Source organism: Acyrthosiphon pisum, chromosome A1 (genome assembly GCF_005508785.2).
Source record: "Acyrthosiphon pisum isolate AL4f chromosome A1, pea_aphid_22Mar2018_4r6ur, whole genome shotgun sequence".
NCBI lineage: Eukaryota > Metazoa > Arthropoda > Insecta > Hemiptera > Aphididae > Acyrthosiphon > Acyrthosiphon pisum.
In genome coordinates this window covers 124,267,431-124,286,506 of record NC_042494.1, presented here as the reverse complement: position 1 = coordinate 124,286,506, position 19,076 = coordinate 124,267,431, and the positions used below count along the sequence as shown (strand labels likewise).

The following is a 19,076-nucleotide window of genomic DNA, read 5'->3' as shown; positions in this document are numbered from 1 at the left end:
TATCAGAAGTAGTGAACTTTTTAATATTATGGATATTCTTATTCGTCGTATAATATTAATTTTATCACATGACTCAAAAACTGAATGTCTGATTAATTACCATATTTATTTTATTTATTTTTCGTTTTCGTTTTTCGTTTTTATAAAAATTTGTATTTTTAAATACGTATAGGTACTTAATATTTATAAATTATTATTTTAAAAAATTAGGTATGCAATAATTCATTTCTTATTTAATAAAACATTTTTTTCAAAATTATAACTGAAATGGATATGTTAAATTTGTTTTCAATGATAAATTATTGTATAGGTACGAAAAACAATTCTGAGTGGACAGTGCATGTCAGACTTTATTTCTTATGATAATGTTAAAATATTGTATAATATAAGACAATTCAATGTGTATTAAAATTAAAAACAAACGTAATACGTTTTATTTAAATAGATTTTATCAAAAAAAAATTTCAAATGATTATAAAAATAAGCATAACTACGTATTTTTGGTATTTTTAAATCGCTATAAGAATAACTTATAACTTATAAAAACCTTGTATATTGTACTTTTGTATTACTATAATTTAAAACTATTTTACAGGAAAAAAATACATTTTGTTATAAAAAAATAATATTAATCTATACAACAAAATATTGGGTTTGACCTTATTGATAATAATTACTACAATTGCACCGGCAAACGTTACCATGGAACATATTAATACCAACGTCCTAATTGTTATCGTTTACGAGGCATTTAATTGTATTACATTTTTTTTATTGTTAATGTTTATTTCGTTAGGTACCTACCTATGTTAATTGTGTAGCTTTAACTGGCGCCGTTAACTCTTCGTGACGACAATAGGATTTTTATTTCAGAAATAAAATAAATTACCAACGTATAAGGTATACACAGCGTCCTTGCATAGGATTATTATTATTCTATAACGTATTTACTCAAAACATAATATTGTTATCTTATCTAACACGCTGAATTATGGCAGAATAATGAGACCTACTAATTTTTTCCTCGTAAAACACTGCTGTGATTAATGTGACGGTGAAGAGTAGTGTTGTAATGTATGTGTGTGGGGAGGGGATACTACTCTGATTTAACAATTTAATTGTATTTACAACCCTATATTAGAGTGTATTACACGTCTTATATTACACCATTTTAAAACGACGCAAGTTCTTCAAGAAAAATATAATATTCAATTTAGATTTCGAGAGCTGTGTAACTGTCATCCGAAAAATTTTAGTTTGTTCGTTTATGGGTGATTTAAATACGTATTTGTGTGCGAGCTGAGCGCGCGTCGCATACGAAATATTATAATAATAAGTATTCACACACGTTTACAACGCGATATGCAAATTACGCTGTCACGTACAGAGACCACTTTCGTGCGAATATTTATTAGACCGATATATCTATAAACTAATAATCAAAGTAAAGTTATCCAGACCGGGAGAAGACTTAGAATGGTGTAATCGAAGAACGATTTTTTTATTCCCGTGGAGAAAACTCTAGTGGAAAACCCAATCTACGTATAGTTTAACGGGCGTTTGAGTTAGTAGGTGTTACAAAGGATACACTTGTTAAAGTTGTCAGTTACTAGAACGTCTATGTCATGAAAGAAAATGTGAAGAAAAAGTAAAAACGATTACACAGACTTGCACAGACTTTTTACGCTATGTTTGCTGCACACGTCTTTAACGTTTATTAAATTACGAACAAATTCTAAACAGCTAGATGAATTATTAAAATCTAACATTTGCATTGTGTAATAAATAGTTTAAGCCGACAAAGTACAGCACACAATTTCTAAAAAGTTCCAAATATTTATTGACACATTGTATTTTATTAAATCATGTACCTATACAATACAATTTTGTTTTTCATCAATAAATTTAGAACACGTTTCTAAAATTAATCATTATAGATGTCTATATTATTTATTAAAACTAATAATTTTAATACGGATTTGGGCTATTAAAATTCTAACCGATTACCAATTAAACATGTTTATAATTCACGAATGTACATTCATTAGGAGTTTTCAGAAATTCCAATGAACTAACCACTAAAGGGTCATAAGGTATTCGGCTAGAAATCAACTATTCAACATTGATCGGTGGTCGGAAGTAGCTGTTTCCGCTGAAGTCAATACCTGTTGCGTAAATTAAGTACTCCGGACGGTGGTTGTTTACGTTTATAAAATACAACTCAGTACTTCAACCAACAATAGCGTTACTATATTCGATCACCTACTTATTCGTACTTATAATATATTATTATATAATACGTAACAAACATTTTTTTATTATTAAATTATAATGCACAGCAAATTTGTTTATATATTATATGAAAATTAATGGATGTTTGTATGGGGCTTATATAGACTTGTGAAATACTGAACTAATCAGAACCAAATTTCACACACATATTTCTCGGAGACTTGGGGAGCATTCATAGCTTCATTTTTCGATCCCTATAAGATTGTGATTGGGTGGCTCACACATTAATTTCGTTTTAGTTCACGAAAATCGAATATTTCTTTTGCTGCCTTTGGTTACAGAAAATAATTTTGTTATTAAAGAAATAAACACACAAAATAAAAACACACTTTTCTATAATCTATACGTAAAAAAGGCAATGTCCGTAGTATGTTTTTAGCTCATAGACTCAAAATTATTCGATCTTTGGGTATCAGTGAGCATGTTCTAAGTATTGATTGAACCACATTAAAAATATATATACCGTGTGCTATTGAATAATCCGACACAGGTGGATTACCCATCTCGGTCGAAAAAGTTCACAAAACGGGTTACACCGACACCGATTTTCCGGTGAAGTACACTAAAACTGATATACTCCAATATATCACCAATATATTTTTTTTTTTTAATTTTTCCCTCGATAAAATCTGGTTATAACTAGTCATAAATAACTATAGGCAGAAATATAATCTTAATTATAAATAATACTATACTAACCAATCTAAAGTCATAAAAATCATACGAACAAGTAGAATTCTAACACTCATAGCGAGAATACAGTAAACTGACGAAAACTGAACAAGATGATTTATGTTCTGAAAACACAATTTGCAATAAAAAGAAAGTATAATATATAACCTGCAGTAAACTTAAGAAGAATTAACACAAAAAATGACTTTAGAATCGTCAACTAGGTATATGTCTTGAATATTTAATTTTTTTAAATTAACTACCATAATAATATAATCTAATCCAATTATTCCTAATTTACAAATATATTTACGAAATTGATTTCTTCTGACCTCATACAATTTAAATCGTAGTAAAATTGTAATCATTGTCAATTCATTTTCTATATAACTATGAACTTACCAGAAATCATATGCACCTGAAACCCACATGTTTCCCGTAAGTTTCGTTTCAATATTTTTAGGGTAATATTTAAAACTATATTGACTGGTTTTTTTCTAGTAAAAATCATAATATTATAAAATTATAAGGTTATAACAAAATGACAATTTTAAACCAACAGATAAAAATCATTACTTATAATATGATATAATTTAAATATATATTTAATGTAAATAATATTTACGACTTACAGATAAAAATGAGTTATAATGATATCGTCAAACTTTTTTTTGAGATTTATAATCTAGCTTGTAAAATTCCAACGAGAGCCAACAATAATACTGCAAGAATAGTTTGTCCAGAAAAATTAAATGGTGAAATGGCACCACTGGTAGAGTCAGTGGTTGGGAAGTTCGTGGAAATGCCAGCAGCCATTGCCATACCAAGAGGAATTTGATTTTGCTCGTAGTTTCCGGTGAATAAATGTGACATAGGACCCCTCGCAAATACCATAACGTCATCTCCTCCGTGAGTCTCGTCGAGTAAATCGACCAGACTTGGATATAAAAAGTCGACTTTGTCTAGAAAAAAAACAAACTAAAATTAGAATATTGAACGAAATATGTCGGCAATCGCGTTGTTATAATATTATATTCATTATAAATTACAATAATTGTGTTATTTTTGGTCCGTCGCTTTTGGTACAATTTTCAACGCGAAATAATAATAATAATATCAATACAATTGATAGAATTCGTGACAAAAAAAAAAGCGTCGTAGTCAAATAGTTTCGGTGTAATTACTTATAATATCTTCGTTGGTCACGTTGACTCTGTGACATGACGTGCTGTCATTTACGAAGGATTGTTTTGGACCGTTGGCGTAGCTCAGTGTGGTGTACGTCATGTTGTCCATGGCCATTGTTCCCGACAGGCCGAGAATATTCGCATTTCGTTTAGGGTAACCAGCCATCGTCATGGTGTGCGCGTGGTCCGACGTCACCACAATTAATGTGTCGTCTTCACTAGTCATCGCCACAGCATTCGCCACAGCTTTGGACAATTCTAACGTCTCGTCAAGTGCGATTCTCGCCCACGTATTATGATGTGCCATATCGATGAGGCCACCTTCTACGAAGAGAACGTAACCGTTTGGTTCTTTCTGGAGCAGTTGAATAGCGTTCCTAGTCATTTCTTGTAACGTGGGCTGCGTCTCAACATTAGATTTCAACCTGTAATCCATGTGATCCCGGTGAAAAAGACCTGAAAAATGCGTGGAACAGGTGAACACAACAATAAACAGTAAGATTCTGGTAAAATATAAAAATTTTAACAAATATTTTGGCATTACCCAAGTAACGTCCAACAAAATTTAAAAAAGCGTGAACAAGTGGGTATCGCTCTGCAGTACAGTAGGTTACAAGTAGATCACTGTAATGGATGTTGTTAAATTTGAATTCAATGATATAATATCATTGTATAAAAAAAACGATTCTGAGCGAAGACAGTCAGTCAGCCAATGATATTACTACCTAAGTATATATTTGATGATATTATTGAGAATAAAGTACCTAATTAAAATCTAACCTATAAATTTACACGGAACCTTGTTTTAATTGTTCAATCCTTCGATATAAAAATTGAACATTTTATACATTTTTAACTACAAAATAATTATTAAACTTTTAATTTGATAAATTTTGTCAAAATTCGAACTTTAAATGAGCATGAAAAATGCCTATGTATTTTTAATATTTATTAACTGCTATTGTAACAATATATCTGGAACCTTGTATTGAATTGACATGCTTTTTTACCCAACAAATAAAATTTTATTAATAATTAGAAAAAAAAACTGAAAAAATTGAAAACTGACAATGTTCGTAAACGGCTCAAAAAGAGTCAAAATATTTTCAAAATTGTATGGTGTATATAAAATGAAAATTTAAACATTCAGTAAAATGTTTATGAATCTAAAGTTATTAGTTTTTGAATTACAACAAAATAAAAAATTGCTACATGAGAAATCGAGTGCATATCCAATCTAGTAAAAATATAAACTTCAAACGCTCATAAAAATGTAATTTGATTTGCTTGCTGACATTTTTTTTTTGATAAAGGTAGATTATCCTATAAGGAATCTTGTATCACATTTTAAAATCTTAGTTCTAAAAAGAAAAATTTTTACGAATTATAAACTCAACATAATTAGGTAATTTTCGTGATTTTTCCATATTTTATCAATTTTTGAACTTTAAATGCTAATGAAAAAAAACTGTGACTAAGGATTTTTAATATTTTTTAAATCTCATTGTAACAATATACTAGAAGCCTCTTATTAAATTTTCAAGCTTTTTTATCCAACAAATAAAATTTTATTGATATTTTTAGAAAAAAAACTAAAAAAAAATGGAAAATGAAAATGTCCGTAAAGAGCTCAAAACAAATCAAAATATTTTGAAAAATTTATCATGTATAGAAAATAGAAATATAAACAACCAGTGAAAATTTCATGTATCTACAGTCATTCGTTTTTAAGTTACACCAAAAACCAAAATCAATTTTCTCGAAAGCAGATTTTGCGTAAAAATTCCCGTTTTTCCTTAATTATTCTTTTGTTTTTCACGACACTTTTGAAAAATTTTACTTTTGACCCCCAAAGTACCAACTAGATTCACTAACCTAACCTATCAGAAAAGGTACTGTTGAAGAAAATCCAAGCACTTTTACTGTCCTAAAAAGTGATGACAGACACAAAAAAAAAAAAAAAACACACATCATTGACCATTGTAAAATCAATACATTCATCGTTTCACTCAGAATCTAAAACAAACATGTTGTGTTATCGGTTCTTAGAGAATCTAGTCGTAGGGAGAAGATAATTTTTTTTGTGTAAGAATTTACAAATTATTTAATGTTTGTCTCTAAAGGACCGTAATTTTAGACATTTTCTTATACTTAATAGGACGACTATAATAGGTACCTACCCATTGTAATTCCATGAAGGAAACTCGGAACTCTGATGGTTTACCTATTATATGTCTCGCGAGTGAACATTATATTCCATTATTGCGTATTCACATGTTCTTATTTTTAATTTAAATATGTAAGACAAAACAATCTGTATAGTAAGTAATCATGATGTTCCAATTTTAAGAGGCGTTAAGAGAAGTGACACATATTTTGTAATACACTAAAACCTTATTTAACTATTTACTACACATATAATATAATATAATATCACAATATAATGTGACACTGGCTTAAACAGTAGGTATCTATGGATACTATTCATATAGAGAAGAGTAGTACAACCTTTTGTAGTTGTTGAGACAATTTTCACATTTATATTATAAACACCGAGGGCCACCAAAATAAAAAAATCATTAGGGTAGCGGGTGAGTGATCCCCGCCTGGGACTGGCGAAAATTTGGGCCGATAACTTATAAATATTTTATTGCTGGCCCAAAATTGGGTTGAATTTTTTGTTTCCCCTGGCACAATTTGTATTACCATTTACCAGTCCACCCCTGGGTTAATTAGATTATTTAGAATTCGGAATTTAAACAGTTGATCCAATGTTTTCGATAATTTCTTTTTTCATTGTCGAATTTGCAATTTTCGTTTCGGATACGGTAAAAATAAAACCATAATTTAAAGCATTTATAACTATTGACACATGAGTAAACTACTCTCGACGACAAATTTATATTTTAGAGAATTCTCGCGATAATTACCAGCATCCACGGTGTGTAAGGCTTTATAGAGAAACCTATCGTTATGCGTTTGACCTCACTGAACAATTAATGAACGATAATAATAATATTTTTTTAATATTTATTTAAAATACCCATTCTGCAAATAATATTTTTTTTTACAATGCGTTTATGAGCGGTATACTACAGATATGTTAATGGCTCATAAAAAGAAGCTACCCAGCAGAATATATAATAATATTATGTACCTATATGTTAAATACATATTAGGTATCATGAGGTACCCACTGTATTCGAATTATTACTTAGGTACCTGGTACATACGAAACCTATCGCGCTATACTTAACAATATCGCAGCTACTTATAGCTACAATATAATCATCACTCACACTGCAGCTGATATTAGTATAGTAATTATATATGGATATTCCCATCAGACAAATTACACGTTCGTCACGCAGATAACTGCAAGTATTAGTTCTCCGCCTGAATATTATAATAATAATTATTATTATTACCGTTGACACGTCGTGTATAGGTATGTGTCGCACATGACGATGAGAGGGATTACACACATCTCTGCAGCGTCGTTCATTATTAAAACTCAGAATATTACATGTGTGTGTGTGTGTGTGTGTGTGTGTGCGTGTGTGTGTGTATGTGTGTGTGCACCTGCATATCGGGGGTGCGGATTCGATGGAAGAGGAGTATTATACTGTTGGTCGGATGTGGTGACGTGACGTGTGGCATCTCGCGAGAGCGGACAGGAAATATTTTTGAAGCGCGCGCGCGACCCTCTCTCGACGACGCTTCGTTGCCGTCGTCATCGTCTCCTACAGCAAAACCACCGTCGACAACAACCACCGACGACGATACAATATATATCGCGGCACACGAGGAAGAGGAGAATGAAGAGGATACACGCGGGTAAGTAATGGATTCAAAACCTCACCCCGCCGCACGACTACCAATAATATTATGTGGGTATACGAGAGAACGTACACGAGTAGGTATAATACGACGACGACAGCCATACAGCCGGTATATATAGCGAAATCTGACTGAATCGTACATATTATATACATCACGCGATCATATTATTCGTGTATAATAATAATAATAATATATAGCCATATAGGTATGTATAATAATCCGGGACGGATTAGCAAAACATTTTTTTCTCACTATCCCCGCACTGCCCCGCTGATCCTACCATAATAATATTATAATATGCACACAAATACACACACATACACACACACACACACACACACACACACACACATACATACACGCACACATACATGCGAGCACGCACGCACCTATATGTATGCATATAGTGCGTTCATCAATCATCGTCGGAAACGCTTTTTTCCTCAAACCTTTTTTTCCCAATTTTTTTTGTCATTTATTTTTTTCACCGAATCACCTGGCTCCCGTACATCACCAGCCAAAGTAGCCCTCAAAATCTCTCGCTCGACGATATACATACCTATACTCTCACCACCTCCGCGGCCATCGCGTGTCATTCACCAAGAGACCGCTGCGATCCTCCTGTACATACCTACTCGTTGTACAGGATGTGCCATAAAAACGGATGGATTTTAAAAACCTAACTAAAAAAATTGATTGAATTAAATTTGTATTAAACCCTATACCTATACAAGACTCAGTAGTTGTAACAAAATATATATTTGATGTATGGAACACGACATCGTCCGCATGGTGGCCATCTCCATGCGAATACACTTGGCAGGATATTTTTCTGAAATTTTGAACACTTGGACAGTCACCTCGTGTGGAAACTGATTGACGGTTTGAAAAAAAATGTCTCAACTTCGGACGCACTTGGACCTGCAGGCTGCAAGACATCATGATGACAACTGAAATTGCATTGTCGATGCACCAGATAGGTCTATACTGACACAACGTTCATACTTTCACAGGCACATCCCTCTACCCCCAGCCATCGACGAGTTACACACGATGCAAATCCATCCATGTATTATAGCACAACCTGTGTATACGATACTCGTGTATAATATTATTGTACTCCCTTGTGAACACGACCTATACGTCCGTAGAAAAAAAATACCACTGTAGGAGATACCATTGATGTTATATATTATTATTATATTTCGTGTTAAAGGCTCTCTCTGTAACCGATAGTCATGATAATATGATACACGGTGTTGCAGGTCGGTGGTTTTTGGTTGTTCGAATATAATACGAGTTTGTGCATATTGTGTGCTGCGCGTCCGTATCCTATAATTATGTTTTCGTCGGTATTTAATTTTATACTATTATATATTATAGTGCATAATATCATGTACTACTATTCGATATACTTTAATAGTATATACAGATGATAATATAATATGCGTAATGCGTACGTATATAATATTACTCACCATAATATTTAGGCATTTTCCGAAATATAGTGAAACGTCAAAAAAGTTATGGCGCAAGGTTTAAACTATTCAATTCGAACAAGTTAATCATCAATATGTACCATATATTAACGATCAAATTTGGCCAACATAACCATAACAATTATAATGTTTAATTCAATTTAAAGTCAGGTTTGATTAGACTGTATAACTTCAGATAAAAATAATAAATTAAATGTTTAATAATTAAAATTAATGAAATAAATTTAAATATTATTACCAAGCGATTCAAATACAGTTGAGTTGTAATAAAATAATATACGTTTATATTATACACCATGATCCAATTATGTCATGTACTTACTATTATTCGTTCTGTCGAAAATATAACAAATAAGTTGCTGACTGTCAAGTATACCAAAAAAATATCTAACTTCTTCAAATACTAAATATGAAATCGACTGCATACAAAATCATTTAATTGGAAAATATTGAAAAATAATATCATTTAATTTTAAAATATAGTATAAATAATAATATGTAGGTATAAGGTAGGTACTTAAATACTTAATATAATGTTCAAATAGTAAACATTTGAGAAATATTAATATATTTCTGAATTATATGCATAGTATTTGTAAGGATTCCATACTGTACGAGTATTGCAACTATTGCTTGATAATATATCAAGTTGATATATAAATATTTAATTATATAATTCATAGAAAATTTTCATATAAAATATATTTAATTGTATCATTTATAGAAAAAGGTCACATACATATTTATTGAACAGTTCAGTTATTATCAGCGGTTGTTTCAGTTTTGAATCACAATAACAAAACCTATTGCTGAAAACTGGTGTTATGTAAATATTCCCAATTTCTCAATTATTTTTATAAGTATTGGCCCCTGGGAGCTTTTTACTTTTGACCCCGTATTTAAAAAAAGACGATATAAATAACCAACTACATTTAATTTTTTACGGAAAACACTTTCAAAAAGATAATTCAAGCATGATAACTGATCCAAAAGATGATGAAAATAAAAAAGAAAGGTATACACACGTAATTATTATTTAAAAACAATAATTCTGATTGGTTCCGCTACATTCAGCTGAGAATCTAAAACGTACTAAGTACTTATAGTATTACGTAATTGGTCGCCTCAGATGGTACTTTGGACGGTAGGTATAAGAACTTTTTGTTGTCAAAGAGATGATCCATAGGAGACGAGTTACCAGGAAACCCGCTTCAACCACCCCTCTCCAGTAGGTACTCCACCCATACGATAACCATACATTTATTAATATTTACCCCATAATATGGGTAGGTAATATGTATATTATCTGTATTAATATAATATTATAGTCATGTAATACATTCTATAATTATATTTTCTCACCGCGGGAGGAAGATGATGGCAATCGAAAATACCACGCTAGGTGAAATTTTCCGCTGGAGTCGTGACCACACCCGGGGGATGCAGAGAGCAGTGGAGACGTGTCAGACGCACACTAGCCGTCTGGCTTTGAATTTTTTTAACGTTGCCCCGTGAAATAATAATATAACTACGTGCCCGATAAGCACGCTTGGACGGGGACCTGTGCGGGGAGGGAAACGCGCGCGCGTTGATGTACAGCCGGGTCGTGTGTCATTTTCCGGATCGGGTTTATTTAAGTGGTTTAATAAGTGTTTATAATTAAATCATTGGAACGGTTCGAGGGATTCCGTCGGGTTATTACTTTATGCTGTGACGGTGAGCAAGGGGTGTGATGGGCTGTTTGTGTGTGTGTGTGTGTGTGTGAGTGTGTGGGTGGGTGGGTGTGTGGGAGGACGGTCGTCGGGTCGATCCGGATCCCGCTGAAGAGAGAGTGATAGAGAGTGATCGAGAGGGCTGGCAATGGAAATCGCCAAACTGCCATCGGCAGTGAATACGACTATACGCCGGAGAATAAATAGACCCATTTATACAATTTCCCCGCGACCTTCCCGGAATATCAAAACGGTTTTTGAGTTGTGCCGCGGAATTTTTGTTCGTTGCATTAATAACTCATTCTCTCTGCCCACACTCACACACACACACACACATACACTCACTGTTTATTTATGTACTGCAAACATTATATAGCTACCGCTGCGGGCGTGCGCCATTAACCAAGAATCGTCCGAAATGAATAAAAGAGCGCGCGCGTTCGAAAAATTAAAACGCGTCGCAGCGATTTATCAACGCGTGCCGCTGCCGTTGCAATGATTATATCCGATGAAATCCACACTCTGTGCAAGCGGTGCGTTTAAGTGGTACACTTTTTTTTTATCTTTAAATTCCCGAACGCAATCGATAACACTTCTCTTGCATCACACAGAAATAATAATTATGTCACGTTATTATTTCGTACGCGAAATGAATAAATTTGATTTATCTCCTCTCGTTACGGATAAACATTTTTCAAGAAAAACAATTTAATACATATCGATACGTAGTACAGACTAGTACAAACCCTTGCCATTAAATCTATATCGATACACTCCAATTTCTTCCTTGAAAATGTTAAAATACTAAATAATATAATATTGTAGGTTACCTATACTCTATAGGACGTTTAATGATATTAGTACGCAATTTGATCATTAATATTATAATTTATATTAATAAATTTGTTAGTATATTATATTGAAAATAAAGGAATCTATCTCTCTCATCCTCCTCGTTTGCCCACCACTGCATAGGCGAATATCCTTAGAGGTGGCCTATGCAATACAATATTGTTATAGCCCCCAAATGTATTTGTATCCGTGGACTATATGTAAATAGTAATATTATGATTTGGAACTTTGAATAATGCTAGCCCCCCCTAATAAAAAAAATTAAACCAATGCGAGTCTAAAATTGGTAGTTTATAAAAATATGTAATATTATTAGAGATGTGAGTGCTGTAAATTTTACAATTTTTTTTTTAACGGTAAATTATTTTTTACCAAAAAAAAATGTTGTGTGGCCCCTCTAAACAAATGAAATCAAAAAAGCCTTGTTTGAATTGTTAAGAGATATCTTTTTTACCAACTGACACTGTGATATTATCATTTATAATATTGATAAACTTGTTATTGTTTATATATAGTTTGTTATAGACTATAGTATCAATATTCTGCCGCCCCTACTAGAACATTAAATATTAGTAGGTAATTAGGAAACATTTTATAGGCAGATAATGTGATGTTGATAAAATAATATTATTACTACAAAAGTTAAGTCTAAATATAAATGTATTGACTTTAAAAAAAAACAAAGGTTATGTGAATTTTGATAGTTTAGTTTAATTTAAATTATTTATTAATTGTAATATGAAGAATTAAATATTCATATTTCATAAAATGTACTTATTACTAATGTCTAATACAGAACAATAGATATTTCAGATACATTTTTAAAATTGTTTGTTAATTATTGTTATTACTTATTATTAGGAAGAACTAGATATAACAAGTAGGTATACAAAATACAACATTAGTACCTAATTATACAAATTGTATTTACTAATGTTTAATAGTAAAAAATAACAATTCAGCTATTTTACCATTTTTACCATATTATTGGTAAATTAACCGATATTTTTTTTTACGTAAATTCTCCATCTACATATTATCTCTTATAAATTGAGTACCTACATTAATATCGCGTCATATAAATATTATGTTAACAAGATAGGTAAACATAATAAAATAATACTATACAAATAATAATAATAAAAAGATCTTGTCGAAGTCTCCCAAAATTATTGTATTCCGTCCGAGTTGAAACGGTCTGCATACTACCCAATCCAATATACCAATCAAATCTCTACTGTTTACGAATATTATAATTAGCATCATTGCGTTTCGGTATTTGATGATCAAATATTTAGCCATACTGTCCTAATGCAATATATTATATAATAATATGTACAACTGTTTAATGTGATTTAAATACTAACATGGATAATCAATACCATTCTGAACTGCTGATGATGAATATATTTTAAATTCCAGTGGCCGATTGGAAATGTATTTAATATATTACAAGGCAGAGCGTTTAATCTTTAATAATATAACGTTGTAATTTAATAAACTCAACTTTATTAATAACATCTTGCAAGGGTTAAAAAATAAATCTTACGATAGGTAAATGTCTAATGTCTATACACCTTGCCTTTAACCGGTAGCGCGAACCGAGGGTTCCCTTCGCTATACCGCGGTAGGCATATCGTGGTATATCCCTGATCGGTATCAACACGTCCCTGGTCGATATCAAAACGACGCCGAACACACGTCCGGGAAAACATTTTTTTTACGTGAAATCCACATAAATAAATATAGTGACGACTACGGTAAACGAGCATAATAATTATTATCGGGCGTCGTCAACAGGAATTTCTCATGGTGGTGGTGGCGACCACGACGGCGGAGAAAGGTAGTTGTCGCGAAGAGGTTATATTATATACCGTCTTATATTATTATTATTATGATATTATAATAAACAATAAACATAATAATACACGCAGCCAACGTGCCCGTTAACGCGTTGGCCGCGGCAAGAGTCGTTGACATTTCGGGTTTTCGGTATAAGGCGCCTCCGGTGACCTATGGAAGTCGTGGCCTCTCCCGCGGAGAAGTGACATTAAAACTATATACATATAGTCGTATGTATTCTTCGTCGTCGTCGGTGGTGCATTATTATATACAATATTATACGACTAAGACCCCTCGTGTCCCCTCGCCACCAATAGATTGTGTGTGTATATATATACATTATATTCATGGCACGTCGACCAGACAATAATTGACAGTTACTGACTAATGTCTTTGGCACGTTCGTCGTCGTTTCCGCAGTTTTGTTTTTGTCGCGTGTTCATTTTTTTTTTGTCGTGTCGTCGTCGTCGTCTCCTTTTCTTATTACTTGCTCGCAATTCTTCATACTTTAATTAAAAAAAATTCTCGTCGACCCAGTTGTGCACTCAGTCCCTCGGGCCGACACGCGCTGGCTGCTGTATACCACTACGTTTTTATACGTTATTATTATATAGACTCACCTTCGGCAACTCATCGTCCGGCCTCGGGCTGTCATCGTTTTTGAACACTATATAATATAATACATAATATTAAAAATGTTTTATAATATACAACACAACCACAGATAAGAAAAATGGATACGATATTCCTACACCGCTTTAACGTGAAGTGCTAAGGTCCTAGGAGCCAATATGTCACTGTCTCACTGCAAATGTGTCTTATACCACTTCAGTGGTTACTGGTTTGGTAAATAATTTGTATAGACCAGACCAAAGGTGCTATTAAACTTTCTCCATCTTCTGTCTAAACCATATTATGTGGTTAACACGGTACCACAATATACCAAATAGTTGAAAATATTCATCTATTCTACCGTAGTTCTGGCTTAAATATGGTTATTAATAAATATAGTGAAACCATTTTACCTGAACAATATTATTAATTTGGCGAATAACAAGACAATTCTGAACACGGACCATGTGGCTACACGAAATACGGATACAGTGTCATAGCACCTTAATAATTTAGTAATATTATTGTTTGACAACAAGTCGTTCAGCATTCTTATTATATCTCACAGTTTGCAGTTTTCTATGGTTTTTTGTACACTTTTCCAACTTTTTATCAAGAAAACCCCTTTTAAACTGTTAATTATACAGTTGACAATCAGAATCAAAAGTCGTACGGATAGTTTTAGAGTTATACAACTTTTTATTCTGAGGATAAAAGGTCCATGGACTTTGGTAATGACTAATGACTGATGGGTTTATGAGATATGGGGGCTATGGATATATTGATTTGAAAAATGTAGTCATTAATATTGATCAATGTTAATAATTTGTAAAAATGGCTCGAGTACCTATAGTAAATACTAGATCCAATATTAAATCTATTTTATAATTTTATTAAACCATTTTTAAGGGCTATTATCCTTAATACAAACATTTTAATAACTAAGGAACTACTTATTCAAATTTTGAATTAGGTAGGTACATCAACATTTTCAAAGAAAAATGTCTACTAAATAATTCACAGTAAACGTTGGTGTAGCGTCCACTAAACGAGGAAATCACATTATTTAATTAAATTACCATTTTAGGTACGTGTATATACATACCATACTAAAGTCCACGCGAATCTTCATTATATATCATTTTTTTCTGACGTTTACCCTCTTTTCTCACTTGACGTTTTGTTCAAAAGCATTCGCTTAAGGTCTTATTTAATTTCGATTGCGCGACAAACCTTTTTCAAGAAGAGTCCGTGTAGGTACTACCTACGTGTTATTTTATCATGTCATGCATTTATGTGTGTACGCGTCTCGTTTTGTACAATATGTTCCTTTAAAAGACTAAATTCGTTTAATTAAATTGGCTCATTTAAAAAAATCGATATCGCAGTTATTATATTATTTGAATGTAAAAAATTAATTATTTTTTTTAAATTTAAATGTATAATGTCACGTGTTCCTAATATAAAAATAATACAACCAAGGCTTGTTTTGTGAACTGCAATAGTATCGTTAAGTATAAATTATGATTTTACATTAATTTGTAACTATTAACCAACGATGATTTACCGTTTTGTTCTAAAATATTTTAAATGTTTCAATCAATATCAATAGGTATAATATTGCATTTAAAAGAAAAAACATTAATATGTTATAGATATAGACTTAAATCTGGATGTTGACCAGATTCCTCAGTTAATGTTTTTGGTATTAAAATAATATACCTGCAGATTCTTAACCAAGTATATCAGTAAAGTTCCCCTTAACTGAATGCACCAATTGAGGACCAAATATACACTGGTAATTTGTATCCAGTATAAAAGGGGGAACTTCATCAACCATTTTAAACACGACAATTTTTTTTTGACAAATTACAATGCATTATACCACATATTATTAAAATATTGTATTTGTTCTTTTATTATATGCATTTTTTTATTTTCCCTATTTTATAGTTACCTATACTTACCTAGGACTAATATTATAAGTCGTGCCATCACATATTTACCTCACATATTTTAGGCCAGATGGGGTATTGTGGTTGTATAATATATATAATATGTTAAGGGCAACTGGTACATTTGGTTGGGGGGAAACTGCAGGTGCATATTGCTCCAGGTAGTTTGGGAGGAATAAGGAATTGGTATAAAAAAAAAGGCAATTTTGAGGACAACTTACTTATACCGCTAAATTTACAACAAAAAGAACATTCAAAAACTTTTGTTTGTAATATTACATTCACAAAATACAAACGGTAGACATAATGCATATGTATTTTATAAGTTACATAATTTAGTTTTCATGGTAAACAAATATGTATATATAACCTAAGCTACTTAAAACAAATTTACTTATGTTAAGTACTTAGTACACCTTTTTGGTTTAACGTATTGTTACGTCGAGTTGGGAGTGGGGCGTCTACACTGGTCAGTCGGTCGGACTACAAAACTTTCACGGTAAAATAGGTCTTGAATCGTAATTTATGGAAGTGATGTAAAAAAAAAGTTAGGTTACTAAGTTCCTTAATTGTTATATCATAGGAACTTTGATATATTTTGACAAGCCATCATATTATATTTTGATACAGAAAAAATGTACTCATACGACCCAAGTGCAGTGAAATTTCCTATTCATATAACCGTCGATAATTGTATATTATAGTATTATAAATTAAGTTATAATTATAGTTAAAAAACCAACATTATTAAAATATTAATATTAAATAGTTTCAAGGTTACACTAAATAGTAAATACAATAAAATGGTAAATTTTACCACAAAAATAATCTTATAAACTGTAATAACGTATACTTATGGGTACCTAATAAGTAACAATATGCAAAATTATTAAAAATATCTAACCAAAACCAACAATCAACAGGTTTTCCACCAAGTCCAACAAAAAACACTATTTGTTATGAGTACCTACTTATGACTTATGTCCTCGGATACGATATTATGAATACAGTCATTTTATTTATTCGTGAAACTATTACTAGGTATATAATTAAATTATTTTTATAATTTTTACAATAATAATAGTTATTAATATAAGAGTTTTTAACTAACTATTAAATGTTGATATTTTTGTTCTTATGTGAGGTTTGGGTTGATAAAATGAAATATTTTCACGAAGGTATATTATTATGCAATAATTTAATATGTACCTTCCTACATAAAAAAGTATCAAAGTATAAATAACTATATTGCAATACAATCCATCACTGATTTATTATTTATAAAATATATAAAATATAATAATTATCTGTCGTGAGGACTGAGGAGTAGAATTGATTGACTAGGATCTAGAGTATTATATACAGATATAGTAGTTACCTAATTTTTATATAATTTAAATACTTTATAGACAATTTAATTGTGGCCAATCATATTTTAATATTATCTACCTTGTTAAATATTTAATTTATCAACTAAAATGCGGTACTATACAGCGGCATCCATGGTTGGTGTATACCTACTGGATAACTAGAAAATATAAGTACTAATAGATTACTATCATGATAGCTCAGCGCAGATATGTTACATAAATTGTTGGAATATGTAGGCCATGTACTATTATATGCAGTTGTGATTGGAATTGAACACAATATAAGGTAGGTATTTGGTGATAGGACGTGATATAGATTTATGTGCGACAGATTCATATGTATAACGACGGTAGTTTAGTCGGATGGTTGGAGGGTAAAAGCGTAAATTAAGGGATAAATGATTAACAAACGAGGGCTGATCCAAGACAGACGTCTGGCAAGTGGCACCGCCGTCCAGAAAAGACGATGACAGCGACTGCGGTTAATAGCCCGGGACGGGATTACGTGTATAATGGTATTAGGAGATATGTGTGCGGTGCAAGCAGCACAATAGGAGAAAGAGGAGAATGAGATATGGGTGAAGGGGTGTAAAGACGAAAGGGCGACTGTATGGCGAAAGGGTAGTAGAAAGGTGGAGGGGAAGACAACGGATGACGACCAAGGAGGGGTGAATTGGGACGATAAGGGGAAAAGGATACATTGTTGCATGATAAAACACGACGGACAACAATGCAGATTCGTTGCCTAACAAATGGCCGCCTAATTAACCGATCGACCAGTGCGTGACGGGTGAGTGGGAGGGTTTTCGGTGGAAGAGTGGTGGTTGTGATGGAGGTGGTGGTGGGGAAGAGTTGCACTTCGAATTAAACAGGGTGCGCGGAGCACAGAGTTACCATTGTTTCGACTGCGTGTGTATATATAGACACGCGGGTCCTGGGAATCTAAATTGTGTTTCACGATACATTAGCCCGTGCAGAAACGCCCATAAGCCGCTGCTCGAAATTTAAACAATTATTGTTTTCCCACCCCTATCACCCACCTCCCATCCGTCACCATCCACTTGGCTGACTCTCACGCCGTCACACTCAGTTTTCGGTCGAAAATATATTCAAATAATATTATATTATAATATAAAATCGTTTTTATTTATTTTTTGTTTGACCGTTTTGAAACTCATAAACGATCGATATATTATATAATGATCCATGCGGTTGTGCGGATCGATGTGCATCATGTGCG

At 32.2% G+C, this 19,076-nt stretch overlaps 1 protein-coding gene across 1 annotated transcript in view; it reads right to left on the bottom strand.

Moving 5' to 3' along the window:
• Window positions 1–3,592: 3,592 nt before the first annotated feature.
• The window catches only part of LOC100160260 (alkaline phosphatase), a 132,124-nt gene continuing 116,640 nt past the window's right edge, over window positions 3,593–19,076 (bottom strand). Inside the window, exons 7-8 of the mRNA XM_029488223.1 lie at window positions 4,149–4,607; window positions 3,593–3,926 (exon numbers count right to left, since the gene is read on the bottom strand). Coding sequence (XP_029344083.1) covers window positions 3,643–3,926; window positions 4,149–4,607 — 743 coding nt within the window. The 3' untranslated portion in view covers window positions 3,593–3,642. The remainder of the gene's footprint in view (window positions 3,927–4,148; window positions 4,608–19,076) is intronic.